Below are 21102 nucleotides of genomic sequence, written 5' to 3' on the forward strand. Positions count from 1 at the left end.
TTTGTTTTAAAGATTGACCTGCAAGTCTGCTTTTACCACTTAGTAACTTTATATATAGTTTATGAAAATAAATTATACAGCAACTATTTTAATAAATTAAGCACAAAAAAAAGATAAAACGAGAGAGTAAGCAAAGTTGTATTTCTGCTGGAGGGTGGCGGACGAGTCCTGGGTTTGGACTGGTAAGTGCAGAAGCTTTATCCAGTTGTTTTACAAAGCACATTCCAACATAGGGTATGGACATGTACATTTGGAGCTGCTGCAAAAAGAGAGGGGGAAGGGAGGAAAGGAGCATGCAAAATCCTTGCTCCATGCCTCGCAGCAACTGCTGGGTTGCAAGTTACATATGAACAAGCCAGAAACCATATCAGAGCAGCAGAACAACTCCACATTTTAACAGTGCTCCATCCAGGGTTCAAGTTGGAGCCATTCTGCTGCACTTGCCTTTTCCTGGCTTGTCCACAGGTAACTTAGCTTCCCTTGCTCCCAATGTACAAGTGTCCATATCCATTCGAGGAAGCCACTGGCCTGGACTGCATGGAAATCAGAGCCTTTGATCTATGCAAAAGATTTACATATGGCTTGATTCAAATCCACCAAACTCAAATACAGTAATTATCAGAAGCTCCTACAGGAGCTCCATTTTTTGTTTTAAATGGAGGCTGCAAATCCAGTGTTTTGACTATTTTCCAGTTTTTAAAAATAGCTTGTAAAATAACAATTATCCCCCTTTCCCTCCCCCTTTTGTTTGCTTCTTTGTATAAAGGCATGGAAGTTTGGGGGGGTTGAGTTTGTCTGCATTTCTCTTAGTGCACAGCCTGCTTCTCCTCTCCAATGCTTTAAAGGAAGCATTGTTAGGCCCACTGTACAAGTGGGCAAGACAGGCACAAGAGGTTTAAGAGATTTTCTCAAGGTGACACAGCAAGTCAGTGGCGTGAGGAGTAGACGCATAGTCTGATTGCTAGCAGAGCATGCTGTCCACTTGTTCCTGCTCCGGTTTCAAGCTAGAAAGTCAGGTCTCTGTTGTCCTGTTTCCTTGCAGAAGACTGGATTGGGAGATCAGCTCACGAGAAAGCACAGCCTGATTGAGACTTCCTCTGAAAAATCCCTTCCCTATGTTTTAGATAACAAGGTGCAGAAAAGGCAGCCTGCTCAGACAGTTGCCTGAGAACTCTGAGGAGTCCTCCAGCAAAGGCAGCCAGATCTCTGCTCAAGATAATCCAGAGTAATGGACAAGCCAAGCCTTATGAACTGCAAAGAATCAAGAAACAGCCCTTGCTATTCCTCCCCTACCCATGGACAAGTGCCCTTCACATCCAGACTGCTTGAAGGGTGGAAGACTGTCCCTTTCAGCAATGTCTGCCATGTGGAACCTTTCCTTGCCAGTGGAGCCCTGTCCCAGGTCAGCCCATGCATGGGAAGGCCTTTGTCCTGCTTAGACAAAGGTGCAAACTCTTACAAGACACCTGATGATGTCACTGAAAGGGGCCACCCCGTATAGGTAGATAAAGACCATCTGTGGGTCCCTGATCAAGGCTGATACCTTTTACGGTCCTAGTATGGGCTGGATCTGTAATTAAAATGGTCCGTAGGCACAAGGCAGAGCTATAGCAGAACAGAGAAAACAGTGGGGCTGTACAGGCCTTTTTTTTTTCCCACCCAACTGTGAATGATTTGATGGGATTCACCAGTCAAGCAAACTGCCGCCTCTGCTCAATTGCTGCCAAGATGGTGCATTTTGGAGGCAGACACTAGAAACTTTTAGAGGGAAGAAACTGCCCCAGCATCACTTAAGCCATTAAAAAGATTTAGTGAGACTGGTGTGGGAAGACTGTTCTGGAGGTGCTGATTATCAAGACCACAAGAAAGGGGCAAGAATTGCTATGAGCTACTCAGAAAATCGGAGTCCCTACTCTGCTTTCTAACCTCGTTTAAGCCAGCAGTTGAAAAACATAATTCAAGTTGCCCTGGTGCAACCTTCTCAGGCAGCCAAAGCCCTTGCTGTAGGGAGATGCTTATTCCTGCCTCACCAGACATCCTGTGAGACTCTACCCAGTCATCGGTCACTCCCAGGGCTAAGGTCCCCACAGTACAGGAAAGCTCGCACTGCCTTGGAGGGAGGGTTACATCATTCTATCCGCACACCCTGCTTGCTCCTGTCTGAGTGGTTTTTACAAGCGAAGTCCATTCCCAAGTGACAGAATGAACCAAATCACCCTTTTACAAATTAGAGCCCACATGGCAGGGGTCAGGGCTGTAGTGATACCCCTGTCCCACAAGAAGGTTTCACTCACGGGGGTGATACCTACACGGTGCTTCATATTCCATTCTCTTGGCCTCCTTTCAGGACTGAGGCTGCCCAGTCCCCCACAGGAGGGAACAGTAGGCCAGCGGCATACCCTCAGGACAAGGCCTACTGTCTTTGCAGTGGGTAGGAGTCACTGCAGTAGCACCCCCTAAATAAAGAGCAGCAGTCCTAAGACTTTACCCACATGTCACCTGATGTTAGACAAATTATAAAGGAGAGCCTGGGGGCTGGGGTGGGCCTTCAGAAGAACCCAAAACTCAATACATTGAGCTTCTGAGGTAAGACTGGACCAGAAGTATCACAATGAGGATTGAACACTTGGAAGTTGGATGCTGTACAGATTGGATTCAGCATCAAAAGGCACAAAATACTTCTCTATTCCCTGCTTGGCTAGAGGCTGGATACAAACAAACATGACTTGGTTTCAAATTCCACTTTCTTGTAGTGTTTCCTTTCCATAGAAAAGGGTCATCAGCCTCTAGCTCTAGCTTTATACTTGTCATGGGGAAAATCCCAGTGTTTTGACTCTGAGTCTGCCTGCTAGCTTCCTTGAACACCTCTTTAACCAGCATGCAAGATGGTTCCACGTCAAGTGAGGACATCAGCTATTTCCTTTCCTGGCACAGTTCAGAGCCACTTTCACATCAAGTCATGTTCAGGAGCAACTGGCACCTGATGCTCATGAAACAGCTGCCTTCTGTTTATTAAAGATTTGCTCCCTAGGAGCAAGTCAAAAGCATTTCACTACCCAGAAATGTCACTGCAGTGAAAAGAGGGATGGCAACACATACGCAATAAGCACAAGTTGGTGTTTACACCATGTAAGTTTAAAGGAGCCGCATCAACTTGAAATACAGATACATATGGCTGGATGCTCTGTCCTGACCCCAGTTCCACTAGCAAAATGGACAAGGTAGATGGGTTTTTTCAAGTTTACTTTGTCCAACTTGCGTATACTCAATTTCACTGCCTATTCATATCCTATATAGTCATATTACCTCTCACCCCCTTTCCTCCCCCCCCCAGTCCAGTCAATCCCTTCTTTACTGTAAAGGGCGCTGATAAACCAAGGAGAAGAAAAAGCCTCTTAAAAGGAATCAGCTCAGGACAAGAAAGCTGCTTTAAATAACTTTCAGAATCAAGCTGATAGCATCCCTTTAAATCAAGATAAACTGCTAACCTACAAATAAGAGATTCCCACAGGGACAAAGCATTCAGTGTTCCTCCCTACATAGCAATGGAATCACTCACAAGACAAAGAGGATATATGGTCACCTTTCAGATCTCTGTATTAGGCCACCTACACTCATTAAGGGTGGCCATAGCCACCTGGGAAGAAGCCTGCTTTATCTATTGACTTGATCTGTTCAGGTCCCTTCTGACCCCAGAAACTGTCAGGCTAGCAGTCTCTGAATTGGAGCAGTATGAGCATTCAGAGGTTCCAAAAGCAGGCAAGGTGGCTGCCCTTCCTGCAGGAAAAACTATAGCCTAGAAACCTGGCAGGGAGACGAATGTACTTTAGAATATGGACAGCAAGCTTGTTTTAGTTGTGGGTTTCTAAACAGCTCCATTTATTCCAGGAACATAGGGACATTATCCAGAGAGATGCAATGTGGATAGCAGACTGGTTACTGGGCAACTTATTCTGCCTCGGCATCACTACCTATGCTGTAGAAAGACAGTGACGGATGTTTACAGGGAGGGTACTTTGCACCCTCATAACAGCTGCTGTCACACAGAGGCTGATTCAGGGTGGCCACTACAGTGACCTCAGCTTGATGCTGATCAAAGTGACCTCACAAAACAACCACATAGAGATTTAGCACCTAGAATCCTGCATGCTCCTATCTTGAGAAAGTTACCCCTTCCTTTAATCCTTTCTAAAACTAAAAGCTATCAGAGGCTACTGAAACAGAATCTTGCAGAAAATACTTGGCCAGTTTTTTTGTTGTTTTTTTTTTAAACCAGGTAAAACCTCATTCACTCCTCCCCAGAGAAATGGCTCGGTGTGTAAGCTTCTATTTTTTAATTTTTGGATGGCTTTAGGGGAACCTGCTTTTAAGACTGAAGTTTCCAGAAGTCCAGGAACCTCCTATGCTGAGATGCAGACAGTGTTACATTCCATAACCAGGGGACCTTAGCACCAGGGAGAGAAAATAAAGCAACACTTGGACCAGCAACTCAAGAGCATGAGCCACAGGTATACATGGTGTAGCCCTCAAAGCCCTTTTTAGCCACCCACCATCTGGCCAGAACACTTGCCCACTGCAGCATACGTGTTTCAAGTAACAGCGGGAGTTGCCAGACAGGCCGTGGAGAATGTTCTCTTACAGCATGATCACAGCAGCCCAAATCCAGATGCAACAGTATTACCAGTTTACTTCTCTTCTTGGACAGCTCCTGTTCCAGATACATGACCTGCCCTAGGCTACTCAGCAGGAATGAGACTCAGCTACTCAGCAGGCATGAAACATCAGTAGTTGCATTGAACTTAAAGGAAAAGGTAGAGTGGAGAATTAAAACTAGTTATGAGAAGAAAAAAAGAAGTCAGAGCAGTAGAGATTAGGATTTCTTTTTGACCCAGCTCCTGCTGGGGTGTAGATTTGTGCGTTTTTACTCTCCCCTGTTCAGGCAATGCCATTGGGGCCAGCATCTGATTCTCCACCGCTTCTCAGTGTTTGCCATTTCAAGTTCCCCCTTCTCTCATCCAGCCTGGTTATTTCTCTCTCTCTCTCTCTCCATGCTTGCTCCCCCCAATCCAGCACTGAGTTGACAGCTTGCATCATTCCTTACAGCAGAAAGAACCTGGAGTAGGAGATTTTTGTGGCCATCTCAAAGTTAAGGAGATTCTCAAGATCTTCAGGCTCCACATCGATGCCAGGCATCCTACATGACCAGCAGAAGAGAAGCTGCCAGCCAAGCCCAACAACCTTGCCTTTATCGGCTTCACTGGCTCTCGCATCTCAGTGCCTTCAGAGATGCCCAGCTGGTTAATGAGAGCCATTTTGCAGTTGTCCACAGATTTAGAGACATTCTGGAGGTGTCTTTCTGCTTCCCATAAGGGAAATAAATTCTCTTCTTCTTTTCAGCCAAAGGCTGAACATTTAAATTTTCCATCTATAGTGCAATCAAGGTGTCACAAAGGGCTGGGTAGAGCAATCACACCCACCACCGATGGAGATGCACTCATGGATGTCCAAATAGTGCAGATGGATTTTCAAACTTCAGAGCACTTGCCCAATGCTCTTGTGGCCACCTTTGTGTGGGAAGACCTGCATATTCTACCCTTACTCAGTTGTCAGCTGCAGAGCTCAGCCTATGAGGGCACATAGGAGCTGCCCACAACAAGAGGAAAACTCCTGGGAGTCTCATTGATGGGACCCGCTGGGCTGTGCACTACGTTCTACCTCTTGTAGCATCTAAGCCAGGCACCCAGAATGGCAAGACTTAACTGGGGTATCAATCCCCTCCTGGTCCCCACATTCAAAATACAAATGCACCACTATGATGCAGACTCAGTAGCACTTTCAAACCTGGTGGTTGGCCTCATCTGGAGGTTAATCCTTTAATTGGTACAATAAGCACATTCTTTTTGAGACAAAAAGCCAGGGATATCAAATGAGAAGGGGAGGCCCAGTTCTCCAGCAACCTCTGTTGGAAGGCGTTACCGAGTGAGGCAACCCTGATTTTCAAAGCTACTTTCTCTAAATCTCAGTAAGCATCCTCTAGGGAGGGTTGCAAAGCCTACATGTTCCTCAATGGCTACACCCACATGGCAAGACCACCAGAAAGGGCTGTCAGGTGGGCAGACCAAGGCTGCACAGTGGCTGACAACCATCTCAACTTGTGGGCCATGCTGCTGCCAGGAGACTCTGCTTCTGCCCCACCTCCCATGATTTGAGATGGGGAACACCATTTTTTTTTTTTTTTAAATACAGCACATGGAGAGAGAACCTCACTGCAGGACAGACTACATTTTACCATTAATAACAAATGTCCCTTCTTTGCAGTTGAAGCCTGAGGAAACAAACTGACCAGGTTCCTTGAGAAGATGGGAGAATGACCTCTGCCAAATCCAAGAAGCCATGGAGAACTTAACAAGATTATGGAAAGAACAACCCTGCCTCCTCTCCCCGTCCCCCTTCCTGATCCAATCAGCGATAGCTGTTCTGTGAATAGGCATCACAGAACATCCTAGTTTATCCCCAGAAAGGCTATAAATACAGAATCAATCAGGGGAGAGGGGGGTGAAAATTATATGCTGTCTCCGAGTACTACATTAGGCTTCTCTCCTTAAATCTTCCCATTCAACAAAGAAGGGAGGATCAAAACTGGTTCCTCCTTGTTCAGTTCAAAAGCTGTCCCATATGCCTTGGCAATTAGTTATCAGGATTCCACACTGCTCCTTTCATTAAAAAACAAACAAACCACTTCATTCACAGCTTTTGGGAATAGCTGGCACAAAGGCTGTAACAAAAGGACCCACAGCTCTGGAAGGCAGAGATTGCTTTGGCAAGGCAGGGATGCCCTTGGTTTATGGATGACTGGAACAGAGGCAGTTGTAGTTAGAGCTTTGCTAGATTCCACGTTATTGCAGGAGGAACTGTCAAAGGCTTTTGCTGAAGACTCTTCAGGGAAGTCTGCCAGTGTTTGCCCAGTGGTGGATGGCCTCTTCAGAAGCAGGCTCCTTGCTCCACTCTGTTTAGCAGGAGGCTCCAGACTGATCTAAAGGAGCATGCACTGCTCGTTCCCAGGATACAACAGAAAAGCATGGGACCACCCCACATTCCAGAAGCAACACAACTGCTTCAGGCTATGCTTGGCTCTCTTCGTCCCCTAGAAAGCACAGGATCTATGCAGCTGCACGCTGTGTAGAACGCTACGCCTTTCCTCCCTCCCTCCCTCCCCCCCCATCCCCCCACCCCATTATTCTACATAGCTGCACACAAATCTGGCTCAGTCTGCTTCAGAACAGCTCTTGGGCTGGACCCACATCAGCAGGAGCTGAGAGGCAGTTTCTCCAGCATGGCTGGATCAGGTGAGCTTGTTGGACAGCCCCCCTTCTCTTCCCCTGCCTTTTGCTCAAGGTAAGGGACAGAAATCCAGCCACTCTTAAGACAGTATTTCCCATGCTGGAAAAATGAAGACATCAAAAATAAAACTTTCCCAAAAATAACCAGTCAATAGTGCTGTGACATTCTTTGTTCTGCGAAGAGGCTGTGTTTGTCTGTGCCCTCCAAGGCTCCTCTGCCGAGCTGGGAGCTGAGGTCCGCACCCCCATGCCGCTGTGCTTCTTGGCAGGGTACAAAAGAGCCAGAAGAGCAGAAGTCGGTCTTGCAGAGCCGGGCTCCTCCCTCCTGAGCCTCCTTGCCACTGTAGCCTTGTTGGGGGTCCATGCTACAGGAGGTTGGCAGGCAAATTCCTAACTGGAGAGAGAGCAAAGGGATTAGAGTTGGCCTGCTAGAAGCAGTATGTGAGCTGCCCACCTGGAAGCTGCGATAGCAATGGAGCATCAGTTCCCTGTGGAAGGGCAGCAGCAGCAATAGTAAAGAAGACCCCATGGGAGCAGCTCTCTCTGTTCTTGAATCAAAAGAGGTACTATGAGGTCAGACCAATGGTCCACACCCAGCCCTGCATCCGGTCTCCAACAATGGCAGGAGTGGATGCTTTTGGAAGAGCATATGAACAAGGTACATCTAGAGTGAACTAGCCCTGTCCTACCCTTGCTGGCATCCACCATCATTGGTTTAGAAGTGCCAAAGGATACACCTGTCTATTCTATTTAGTAGTTAAATTCATGGATGATGGGTCCATGAAATGTCCAGTCCCTTTTGAACCTGGCTATATTATCTGCCTCTCTTCTTGGAGCAATGAATTCCACAAGTTAACTATGTGCTGCATAATAAAGTGTTTTAAGCCTGCCTCCTGCTGATTTCAGGGGTGCCCCTTTGTTCTAGTATTGTCAGACTTGGTGAATAACAGTTCCCCATTCACTTAGTCTACGCCCTTCAGAATTTTAAAACTTCATATTCCCCCTCAGCCTTCTCCTTTCTAAACTGAAGAATCCCAGCATCTTCAGTCTCTCCTGGTAAGGCAGGTACTCCATACCCTGATCAACTTGGCTGCCATTCTCTGTCCCTTTCCTAATTCTACTACATCAGGGATGGGCAATTATTCTGGGCAGAGGGCCACTTACTGAGTTTTGGCAAGCCATTGAGGGCTGTGTGACATGCAGCCAGGGGAAGATAAAAATTAATTTTCTAGGGGCCCCACAGGCCGGATAGAATGGCCCATGGACCACATCCACCACCCCTGTACTACATACTTTTTGATATGTGGAAATGAAAGCTACACGCACTATTCAAAATGTGGGCACACCATGGACTTGTATAGTGGAATGATAATGTTCTCTGCTTTGTTTTCATTTCCTTTCTTAAATGATACCCAACATTATTAGCTTTTCTGGTCACCACTGCAAATTCACTGATTCTATGATTCTATGAGTCAGAAGGGACCTAGAAAGATCAAGTCCGACCCCCCCGCCATGGGCAGGAATGAGCACTGGGGATGGGAGGGGTCATAAGACCCCAGCCAGGTACCTATCCAGTCTCCTCTTGAAGATTTCCAGGGAAGGTGAGAGCACCACCTCTCTGGGGAGCCTATTCCAGGCTCTGGCCACCCTTACAGTGAAGTAGTTCTTCCTAATAGCTAACCTAAACCTATCCTCCCTCAGCTTGTGGCCGTTGTTCCTGGTGACTCCAAGGGGGGCCCTGGTGAACAGACTTTCCCCGAGTCCCTGCTGCTGGCCCCTAATAAGGTTGTAGGCAGCCACAAGATCCCCCCTCAGTCTCCTCTTGTGGAGACTGAAGAGATTCAGGTCCCTCAGCCTCTTCTCATAGGGCTGGCCACGGAGGCCCCCAACCATATGAGTGGCCTCCTCTGGACCCTCTCCAGGTTCTCCACATCGCTCTTGAAGTGTGGCGCCCAGAACTGGACACAGTACTTCAGCTGCAGCCTGACCAGCGCCGCATAGATAGGGAGCAAGACCTGTCTGGACCTGTTAGTGATGCCCCTGTTGATGCACGATAGGGTGCGGTTGGCCCTGCCTACTGCTTCGTTGCATTGGCAACTCATATTCATCCTGGAGTCAAGTCTGACTCCAAGATCCCTCTCTGCCCCTGTGCTGCCAAGAGGGTCAGCCCCCAACTTATCACCAGAATGCTGGTTCCCTCTCCCCAGGTGCAGCACCCTGCACTTGTCCTTGCTGAACCGCATCCTGTTCAGGTCTGCCCACTTCTCTAACCTATCCAGGTCTGCCTGGATGCGGTCCCTGCCTGCCGGTGTATTCACTTTACCCCACAGCGTGGTGTCATCAGCGAACTTGAACAGGGTGCTTTCCACACCCTCGTCCAGATCGCTAATGAAGATGTTGAACAGCACCAGCCCAAGGACTGAGCCCTGGAGGACTCCGCTGCCCACACCCTCCCAGGTCGACATCGACCGATCCACTACCACCCTCTGGGTGCACCCCGGGAGCCAGTTTGCCACCCATGTGACCATGCATTCGTGAATGCCGCAGTCCCTCAGCTTGTCCACCAGAATTGGGTGGGACACTGTGTCAAAGGCCTTCTGGAAGTCCAAGAAGATGACATTGACTTCCTCCTTCACATCTAAGCTTTTTGTTACCTGGTCATAGAAAGATACCAGGTTAGTCAGGCAGGATCGGCCTGGCACAAACCCGTGTTGGTTACCCCTTAACATCACTTCCCCTGCAGGGCTCTCACAAATGTGGCCCTTGATAATTTTTTTTGAGCTGATGTTTTAAAAATGTTGTTAGAGAACTATCTACAATGACTCCAAGGTCTCTTTTCTGAATCATAACTGCTAGTTCAGAACCCAGCACTGTGTACATATATAATTGAGGTATTTTTCCCCCATAGGCATGACCTTGCACTTGCCAACACTGAAGTTCATATGCCATTTTTTTTTTTTGCCTACTCACTTAGCTTTGTGTGGTCTTTCTTCAGTTTTTCTCCATCAGCTTGGCATTTGACTTCCCAAGATAATTTACCATTAGCTGAAAACTTGGACATTTCACTGCACTCTCCCATTTTCAAATCAACAATGAAAATGTTGAACAAACCAGGTCCAGCACAGACTCTTGTGGGACTCCACTTCTGACCTCCCTTCATCCTCAATAGTGACCATTTTAGCTCTACCCCTTGCTTCCTCTCTTAACCGGCTTAGTCTACAAAAGAACCTTTCCTCCAATCCTTGGAAACTCAGTTTCTCAAAAGCCTCTGGTGAGCATTCGTGTCAAAAAGCTCATGTCAACTGGATCCTTTTTGTCCACATGTTTGTTAGGACAGCCAAAGAACTCAAGCACACTGGGGAGGCAGGATTTCCCCCCCAAAAAAGCCATGCTGACTCTTTCCCAGTCATATTTCTGTCATATGACTGTTGATTTTATTCTTTATCATAGATTCTACCACTTGCTAGGGATGGAAATAACACCCGTCTTCAGAAAGGGCTCCAGGGGCAATGCTGGGAACTGCAGACCACTGAGTGTTATGTTGGTAACCTGCCAATCCTCTGCACTGGGGCCATTTGCAACAATAGGTTATATATTACTGCCAACAGTCCTCCAATTTCATATTTGAGTTAGTTAGAATTAGTGGCTATTCTGTAAATCCCTTTGAATCTCACTGACAACACCTTCCTCACTAGGAAAACCCACCTCTTGGCAGCAAGCACTTAACTCAAAGTAGTTCAGGGGACCTGCTCTCCCAGAATTTTGCTCCCAGTGTCAGCACTATACACAGGGTAGCTTTTCTGATTGATCTGCCTCCTCTCCAATCTCCTTAACTTAGAAAGGATAGAGATGCCAAGCAAGTACTACCCTCTCATGTGTTTAATGTGTGTGCTCCAAATCTTCCCTGAGGGCCCAGCTACAGAAGCCCTTATCTGGCAGCTTTTGGCCAGGTTATACAGAAGACATATGCATCTGAATTTATGAATGAGTCCTTGCTACTGCATTTCTGTGAATGCCACAAACCCAAAGCTCACTCTATATTGCCTGCAACTTGGGGAGGAGAGCTAATCATAGACAAAACCCCCATCCTTCAAGCAAGTCACAGATATGCAAATAGGAAGGCATCATATCTCTTGTCAAGAGCAGTAAGCTTTTGGATGTACACAGGACTGCAGTGTTCATGTTATAAACTATGGACCCTATACATCTGGACCCTGACATCATAAGCCCATGAGTAACTAACAACAGGTGTGTGACCTACAGGAAGCCAGCTTTAAGGCAGACAGGCAGGACACAAGAGGCAGGGAAGCCCTGAATTGGATACTCCTATAGTGGTCAGGAACACTTAAAATGGGAAGGATGTCTCCTCTGTCCCTCAGTGACAGAAGCTGAAAAGGCTTCGACAACACCCAGCAGAGAGGTTTGACCTGTTCTGGTTTGGGGCCATAAAGCCAGAGCTGAGGACAGGGATGAGAAGAGACCTGAAGCTGAGATTATTTTGCTATGCCTGTCTGACAGTCTGCATGCCTGCCTCACCCTGCGGTACATAGACACTGGCTCAAGGCTGGGTAACAAGCTAGAACTGCCTCTTCAGCATGGCTACTGTGAAAATTCTGCAGCACCTTTTTCCCTGTTCAGGACTGAAGGGTGTTTACAGTGTAACAACCATGGGAGAAGGCCCTCTGGGTTTCCAACTGCCTCCAACAACGGGCTGCACTCCCTCCAGTGGCTTACTAGCACACACAAACACCAACACTCACTACTGCTTTGGAGAAGTGGGGCGGAGGAGGCTGGTGATTTCCGGATCTTTGTAAATATTGTGCTGGTTACAATCAGCTCAGCTATAGTTTCTAACCCTCTTGGCTGTGAAGGAGATTTTTTAAATATGAGCCTTGAATATGGAAGGAGAACATGCCCTGAGGGGCAGATTCTACAAGTCATATAATTGTGCAGTACAAAGACCCTGAATATGTATTCAACTCATAGGCAGAAGCTACCATAATACCTCAGCAAGCAGGACAGGTCAGAACCTCTGTAGAAGAAATAAAGCATCCGTTTCCACTAAGTAAATCTACCCCTTGTTAGTAGCAGACTCCATCCAATCAATTTTGTCCTTGCTGGAGAAATCAGCTGCCCAGCAGGAGGAGTCAGGATTTATCCAGCTGTCAAGTGCTCCAAACAGTCAGGATGCAAAGGCAAGGAAGAAAGTTCTCCCTTTTCTTTCCATCTCGGTTTGGGCAGGTTGTTTACTAGCTGTTCTCAAAAGGAAATTCCAGGCTTCCACCCCAAGCAGCCAGTGGTCACCACATCACAGGGATGGGAGGATGACTGAGTGCAAGCAGCAATTTAGAAGGCAGGACAAGGGATCCACTGACAGCAATCCAAACAAAATACTTGGCCTTAGGAGAACTCTGGACCCCAGCCGAGTTGAGCAGCCTTTTCTGATGATCTACCACTCTGAGGGAAACACAGAAAATATTGGCTTCCAACTGCAGAAGCTGGCTCTTCATGGACAGGCAACAGACAGTCCCTTGCCCTCGGTGACTAATGTCCACCTGGGAGTGAGGCAGGCAGGCAGGCAGCTGTGTTTCCTACTTGCAATATAATTCTTCATGATGAACCATACCCCAGGATCTCACCTTAGCTCTCCCAGCAAGGCTGAAACTGAATTTACACAATTAACCAGCACCTAACAAAAGTAATCATCATCTTCAACTTAGATCTCTGGTGATCTCTTCCACCCACCCCAGGACCTTCCATCTGCCTTTATACCATTTAACGACTCATTAGAATTCCTCTGCACACATCTGCATGTTAAGATGCTTCGCAGTGAGACAGATTACTGGAGGCTAGTCTGCCTGGGCACTGAGAGAGCTGTTTTTGATTAAAGGAATTGCATTGTTAAGCAATTCTCTTGCAATAGCTCACTTCTGCAACTGGCTGGAAAGGGAGAATTACCAGGATGGCATCTCCCCACTCTGGGTTTCAGGTTCCCATTTATACCCTGTATATAAATGGAACAGGTATCTCCCTCCCACTCTTCATACCAAGATTGCAGTTTCCTGGTGACTGCAGGGGCTGTGCAAGCTCTTTACAGGCACAGTCACATGCAAGGGGAATGCTCTAATGCCCCAGGAGTTTACTTTTGGTTCTGCCTCTGTGTACTGTACTGACAGCTGAGGTTTCCTACTATGTCCGTAGACAAGCTTGTGACACACTGAAGAACCCAACACTGTCAAAAGCAGCTGGTATCTTCCCACTACCCCTGCCCAAGCACACCTCAGAGAAGGGAACCCCATAGAAGATGGTTTGGGATGGGGCAGTGATGGAAAATGACAGAACCAACCCTCAGGGGGTTGGTTTAATGGGATAAGCCTTGCTCTCCTACTCAGGGCCAAGCACATGCTAGGAGATAAATGCAATGCTGGATCTTGGTACCATCCAGGATATGCCTGGGGACAGCAATGGGGAATTTACCATCAGGGACAGCAACAAGACAGACAAGGCAGCCTCGCTACGTTGAGGATTCGGTCTCCTGCTTCTGTTTTGAGATAAGCTGGGCTTCCTTCAGTGAGAGGTACACCTCTTCCTGTGGGTCGTAGTAATAGAACTTCCGGATGTAGGAGATCAAAGGCCTGTAAAGTGCATGGGCAAAAACTTTCATAGCATATCACAACAGTCCGTGTTTAAAAAAAGCTACAGCTATGCCTCTTCCTCCCCCTCCATTATTTCCCAAAAGCCAGCCCTGCCCCTGCTGCCTGGATGAGAAAAGTTGCCCGCAACCAGGGACTTTTGTGCTTCTCTGACAGATCTGATGCTTTGCATTTTTGGGCCACCCACCACTCCTGTATGTTCTGCTGTTGTTAACCCCAGAGGCCATTTTGCCTACTGTCTCCTCTCTAACAGCATGGTACCTCAACAAGCAGCAAAGTGCCCCTCCCCAAGGGTCCCTCCCTTCCTGCTCTGATCATGGCCGGCTTTAGAGCTTTCACTTATGATAGCAATTTAAGAGCACAGGACTGGGCATTAACATTCTACACTGACAAACAAAGGAGCTCCCCCACCCTTGGCCCCTGAGACATACTTAGGCAGTGGGAGCTCTGGAATGTGATCTATGCGGACGAGCTGCCGGATGCGGAAGCGGCAAAGGTGCTGGAGGGATTTGACATTGCTGAACCTGGAAACAGGATACAGGAGCTGGACTGGAGTTGGAGGGAGACCTGATGAGGAACAGGACATGATGGTAACTTGTTTATCATAGGTAGAAATACAATGGCTTTGAAAAACCCAGAAAGGGGTAAACCAGCTGTAGTAAAATGAGAGATCTGGGTAAAGCAACATGTTGTGGGGCAGGCAGCTGCTTCTCTTCCCTGCTGCAGGATCTCAAGGCATGCTGTGCAGGAAAGGATGCCTTTTCTCAATCTCTGGGAGCCTCCCCAGATTTACTTGTGAATAATCCCCTCTGACTAATGCCAAACCCACTACGATTATTTTTAGCAGGGAAGCAGATATTGGGATTCATCAAAGCTCCCAATAGAGCCCTCTGAGAACAATCAGCAGACAGAGCATCATTTTACAAAAGAGAGAGCAATGGGCCTCTGAAATCCATCAGATTTTAGGCATACTGGAAAACAGTGAGGAAAGGGGAGCAGGGAAGCTGACACAGGCTTTGCTCTGTATAAAGCTTTAGCTGGATGGGAACATTAACAGGGCAGACTGGGATGGGAGGCAGATGCTCCCTGATATTAGAAGGTTAGGTGTAAAGAGGGGCAATACTCAACCCCCAAGTGTAGGAAGCATACTACTACACTTGGCTCCAGTCTGGCCCATGCACAGACATTCGGGCCTGCTCTGGAGATGCAGTTGCCTCAAATTCCCTCCTCCCCACCCCAAAAGCCAAGGGCAACAACCGAAGCCTAGAACTGAGGGTAGGACAACAGCACTTGGGCAGCTCCATGGGAGCCCAATTCATGGTGTGCATGGTGCCTGGTCTGTTTTTGCACTAGGACTAGTTCCACTCTAGCCTCCCTCCTGCTGGCAGGAAGCTTTCTGCCTGCATCCCTCAGAAGCTTTAGAGTCCAGTGAAAGGATTTAAAGAAAAAGCAGGGAAGCTCTTCACATAGAAGCAGACTCCAATCTGCTCCAGGCAAAACAGGGAGCCCAGAGCCAGCTTTTGAGAAAGCAAAGAAAAAAGGAATCAACTGAAGACTAGGACCATCATCCCTCCTCCACCCCAAAGAGGAATAAACCCCTGGGAGCTCGGCCAGGAATGCCAGAGACACAGCAAGAGTTTTGCATGCTGTGCTAGCCATATGTCTCCCTGCCAGCAGCCAGCCACACTGGAAGCCACCCCCATCTCTCCCCAACACCAGGGAGTTAGCAGCATTTTAGCTGCACTACAGCATTAACGAGGACACGGAGATGTGGATCCAAGATATTCTTCCAGTGAAAAAGCCCATGCCCGACAGAACACACTATAAGGGGGCTTTGCATTACAGGTAACTCCCACCAGGGCATGGTAAGCTCTCAGACCAGATGACACTTCATGGCTGGTTTGGCAGTTCTAGAGCCAGGCACTAATTCCCATGCAGAGTGAGGTGTTCATTTATTTTCTAGAACCCTTCTTATTAGAAGCAAGTGGATCTGATAAGCTATCCTCCTTGAAAGCTAGGAAAACCTGCACTGCTGTGCACTTTGGGAGAAAAAATACAAGAAAAGAACTGGGGATTACAAAGAAAGCATTTTGGAGGCTAAAGCACACAACAATAAGGGCACATATTAAAGGTTTTGTGAAATGGCCACTGCCACCACCACCACCCCAAGCATAATGTGTGCATATACATTTCAAACTAACTCCACCTCCCTCCATCCACATTTTTGCTCAGCCAAACTCTACATAGCCTTGGAGCATACACCAGGCAAGGACTCTAGTCTGGAGTGAAAAACAAAATGCCCTGTCACCAACAGTATGCACAACCTTGGACAAGTCATTTGACACTGTGCCTCAAAGACTCACCTGTAAAATAGGGATATCACGGTCTCTCCCATCCTTTGCCTGTTCAGATGGAAGGCTCGTCAGGGTGGGGACCACCTCAGTGTGGCTGAGGCACAACAGGGTCCCAATCTCAGTCAGGTGCTGCTACGGTACATGTGGTAAATTCTCTCCCCATAACAATGCTACAAAGCTTATCTGATCACCCTGTTGCTAGGTACAGCCTGAAGCAGAGGACAGAGCACTTTTGCACCTGCCTATGCCCATGTGCTCAAAGATGACCAGGCAGGATATTCTGCTTCCCTGAAATCTTAGTGTCACTGTGCACCTCCTTCATAAAATTCTATTTTCCTCTACTATCCTCCCCCCTACATTTCAAAACCAGCTGTGCTTTTGTGTGGGGCAAAAGTAATTCCCTCCTATCACCTTGGATTTAGCCCACCAGCTTCTACATGTGTCAGAGGAGGAAGGTGCTGGTGACAGAACACATGCATGCAAGCTCTCTTGTCATGCTGAATTAAGCAGCAAGAAAAAGAGAACATGCACAAGGAGCTGAGCTTTGACAGGGTGGAATCATGGAGTGCTTGCATGACAGGGCACCATAAAGCATGCACTGGTAAAACCTCAACAATGCTCCCTTTGTGCTCACAAGCACCTGCCTGTTAATGTGCTCTGGCACTGCTTACCCCCCACAAGGTTCAATCTACAGTAGCTAGTGCTTGAGACTCATGTTCAGCCTTCTGCCTAGAAGCTTTCTTGTGTATACACACAGCTTAACATCACTCTCTTTCATTCTCCCTTTCAGGAGTCTCAGGTGGGTGGGAGCTACAGGAGAATGGACAAGTGCAGAGTGTGGAGCTGCCTGCAAGGACAGTGCTGAGACTAGGGGAAGCAACGTTTTAATAAGCATTTAACTGAATGCAGAAGAGGCAGATCCCAACACAGTGCATGCAGCCATGTTCACAGTAAGCATGGAGATCTTCCATGCTCATCAGGCTGTCCATAAAAAAAAGTCTAACGCTATAGGGTTAAGAGTGCAGTGGTCTGACAGTTGCAGAGATCTGCTTTGCAGGGGCAGTTAAAAGCCAGAGCGCTAAGAATGCTCATCAGGGTCGAGCAATCAGAGTCCTAGCTAAGAAGTGGGATAAGAGGGCACTGCAGATGAGGCACATGCGCACACACACACCACATAGGGTTAATAAGGCTTAAAGGGTCAGACTCACCTGGAACCCTGGATCGCAAGAAGTAAAGGAACTTCCCATTTTTTGAGTGCATGATTGCTCTCTTTATGAACTCCACCACAGACTGACAGCGGTCCTCAAACTTGGGGTGACACCACAGGCTGAAAGTTCCTTCCAAAGAGATAGAAAAAAGGTGTTTTGTATTACAAGGCCACAGGAGAAGAAGATGAGATCACTTAGTAAGCAGAGTGGCCAACTCAGGTTCCCAAAAGGGGAGGTCACCAACTTGACTCAAGCATAAGCACTACTATGATGTCTGCCAGCATTTGCAGACAACCAGCCCATGCACCTCAGTGGGGTGTTAACTCCATCTGGGTCAGACCCCATGTCCTGTCTCACCTAGTGGCAGAGTACAGATGAGGGGGAAGAAATTTTATGCAACGCCTATCCAGACTGATCCTCTCCTGCCCCTCTTCCCTTTCAGCTTCCAGATGCCTAGGAGGTCCTAATTTGTAGGCTGCAAGCTTATGGTCATGTTTCTTACCTAGGGCTATCCTGGATGAACGTGTCCAGTTTCACAACATGCCGCATTGAAAGTCCCCAACAGTGCCAGCCTTGAAGAACAATCCACCCAAACCTATGGCAACATGCTGGAATACAACCTCAGGAGACCCTTCCTGCTCTCAAGGACTATCACCCTCCATGTGGGGATGGCCTTGCACACAGCGGGGTGTGCTGACAGAACCCTTAACATGGCCCTCCCACAGATGCATTAACAGGAGGTCCCATGTTGCCCCACCACTCAATACCAACAAGCAAGCAATGAAACTGAGAAGCAGCAATACATAAAGCATCCTTCCCCTCACATATGACTGCACAGGTTAATTTAAACCCAAGAAGCCAGTTTAGGCCTCATGAGCTTTTTTCCTACAACCAGATCAACTCCTCCTCCCCACCAAAAAAGCTGATCTATCTGTCTTCTGCTTTTTGGAGCAGTGTCTGTACATCCTACACTGGCTGGCTGCCTGCCCTGCTCAGCCTGTAACCTGAGGCCAGGGCAAAGAGGAGATCTAGTAATCTAAGAGCAACTGTGAGAACCTAGAAATACCCCAGCAGGGAAAACACCCTTGACAGAATATGAACATAGGTGATGGTTCCCATCTTGACTTTGATGGCCAAGGCTACACCAGACACTGTGGGGCAACCATCTGTTACCAAGAGTCTTATGCTGTAAACCCCAAAGACAGACATGTTTCCACCAGCACAGAGCAGGGCCTGCAAAGCTGCAATCTGGACCAGTAAATCACTTGAGTGCAACCTGCTTTACATAGGACAGATCATTTATACAGGTGCTGGTAGGGATGCACCTAAATTATCTCAGGACACCTCTCTGCATATGAGAGTTATTAAGAACCACAGAGCTGACAACCCCTAAAAGGACTGCATTAAGCCATGTGTCTTGTGACATCACACTGCTATAGAAAATGCACAGGAGAGCTCAATTATGCTTGCATGTTGCTGAGAACTTTAAGTTCTTGCATAGAATGTAGGCTACAAGCTCCAGAAACACACAAAAACCTCTGGACTCTGCACATTTTTAAGTGAATTTGCCTATAAATGCATCTGGATTATACCTCAATACAATCACTGAAATTAGGGACTGACAATGGGAAGCAATGGCCAACAACAGGGAGAGAAGACCTACAAATTCCCACTCAACAGCTCTGAAGGGCTTCAAAGCCAGCAGCAGTAGATCAGCACAGCACATCTGATAAAAAGCCCTGCTGGTCAGCACTACAGGGAGAGAAAAAAAAAAAAAAACAAGCAGAGAAGCTTCCAAGAAGAATTTATTTTCTGCTTTTTCACCTACCTGAAATCTGAAGGTCAAACATTTATCTATTTACCATTCTCCCAGCCCAGTCATTTGTCATTTTCATTAGTTTATCAAGGTGCTCAGCTCTGCAATTTTCAAAACAGCTGTAGCGCATTCAGCAGGAGACATAGGCAATCCCACCATGAATGTAAAGATAGCTAATTCAAGCCTTTGCACAGGGGTTTTGGAAGGAAATAATGTCCCCTTAATGGTGCTGGAGAACTGCCTGTTGGGGTATCAAGGGAGCTTTGAGCTCCAATTTATTCTGCCAAAAAGTGCCAGAAAGCAGGGCTTTCTACTCCAAACACTGACATAAGAAATCAGTAGCATCTTCAGAGACATTCAAGAGCACCATTTTCCAAAAGGGCACAAATCTAAGTCCTACTGATGTCCAATGAAAGTGGCCCTAATGTCTGGTCAGTTTTGAAAGCAGAACTTGATGCTTCTGAAACTTTAATTTATGACCCTGGAGAGTTTATAATCTAAGGCCTGAAAACCTGCAGTACTTAATTATAACCATGAGCAATCCCACTTATATTCCTACTGTTATTCATGCACTCTACTGAATCAATGTCTGAAGCTAGTTACTTGCAAAGGATGGGTGAGAGGCAGAGGTAATCCAAAGATGTACATTTACCATTATTAGTCACCAGCTAATGTGCAGTGACACTGCTTTGCAAGAAACAATGGCCCTCTGAGTACAAGGCTCCACAAGGAATTAGAAGATCCCTGACTGCTAAGACATCATAGGTGCTCAGGAATCTACAGTGGACAGCTGTCAGTTTGCTACAGGAAAATAAGACTGTTTTGATGGTGCTATCCCTGAAAAGCAAGAGAGTCAGGCATTCTGCTAACCTCACAAATCACACTGTGCAGGCAAGTCATAGAAATACCATATTTGAAGCCAACTCAGAATATGTGCATGTAGGGACAGAGAAGTACATTTTAGTGTTGAACAAGGCAGGAAGGGCTGATGTGAGATCATGCAAAGCATTCTCAGAATAGAAAAGCCACAATAGCAGAACTAAAACCTCAGCTTGGCAACGGGCAGGCTTAGTACTAGCCAGATGAGGATGCTGATCTGCCCCAAAAGATAAGCATGTGAAAGACCCTCAAAAGCAAAGGAACTTAGTAACTCCAAGGCATCACCTTCCTGTTAACAGGTGAACCAACCGATCTAAATGCTTGACCTCTAGGAATATAGGAGAGGTGCTTCCATAATAAATGTGCCACAACGTAAAGCTACACCCTGAGCTATGCCATCTCAGTACAGCTCTGCTCTTCCCATTTCCTAGGTGAAGTTAGTTAGGGAAGTTAGCTCTTTCCACATACAGCTTCCCAAAGCAAGGCATGCAGAGAAGGCATAGAAGGAAGAGAAGCTAAGGGACCATGTTGCATTGCTGGATTTCTCAGTGTAGTTGTTACTGTTTCAGAAAGGAAACAGGAAGACAGTGCATACAGGAGTGAAGACAAGTGGAGGGACGCATTTACAACTTGCTGTAGCAATCCAACATGCATTCAGGGCTGTTAAATTTCTGCACCATCTCTAGCAGTCATTGCACCTAGGCTGGTATGGAGGGCTCCATCACCATATGCAACTCTTCATTTAGGAAAGGTTTCAGGAGGAACATTCTTCTGTAAAGGAGAGGTACCCTAATCACAAAGGACAACGCAAATATTTCCAGCTGGGGCCTGTGGATTGAGATCAAGCCACAG

The 21102-nt window shown here is 47.1% G+C and overlaps 1 protein-coding gene across 4 annotated transcripts in view; it reads right to left on the reverse strand.

Annotated features, from left to right (window-relative positions):
- Positions 1-372: 372 nt before the first annotated feature.
- The window catches only part of SOCS7 (suppressor of cytokine signaling 7), a 35880-nt gene continuing 15150 nt past the window's right edge, over positions 373-21102 (reverse strand). For 3 of the 4 annotated variants that reach the window (XM_090044591.1, XM_090044590.1, XM_090044589.1), the window contains 4 exons: positions 17556-17684; positions 14425-14560; positions 13818-13975; positions 373-7734 (listed from right to left, as the gene is read on the reverse strand). In XM_090044591.1, the coding sequence (XP_089900717.1) occupies positions 13855-13975; positions 14425-14560; positions 17556-17684 (386 nt within the window). In that variant the 3' untranslated portion in view covers positions 373-7734; positions 13818-13854. Of the gene's footprint in view, positions 7735-13817; positions 13976-14424; positions 14561-16356; positions 16396-17555; positions 17685-21102 lie in introns of those variants that run through there. The other variant, XM_090044592.1, reaches the window with a different exon arrangement.

Source organism: Crocodylus siamensis, chromosome 4, assembly GCF_052110815.1.
Source record: "Crocodylus siamensis isolate JL-2025a chromosome 4, ASM5211081v1, whole genome shotgun sequence".
Taxonomy (NCBI): Eukaryota; Metazoa; Chordata; order Crocodylia; family Crocodylidae; genus Crocodylus; species Crocodylus siamensis.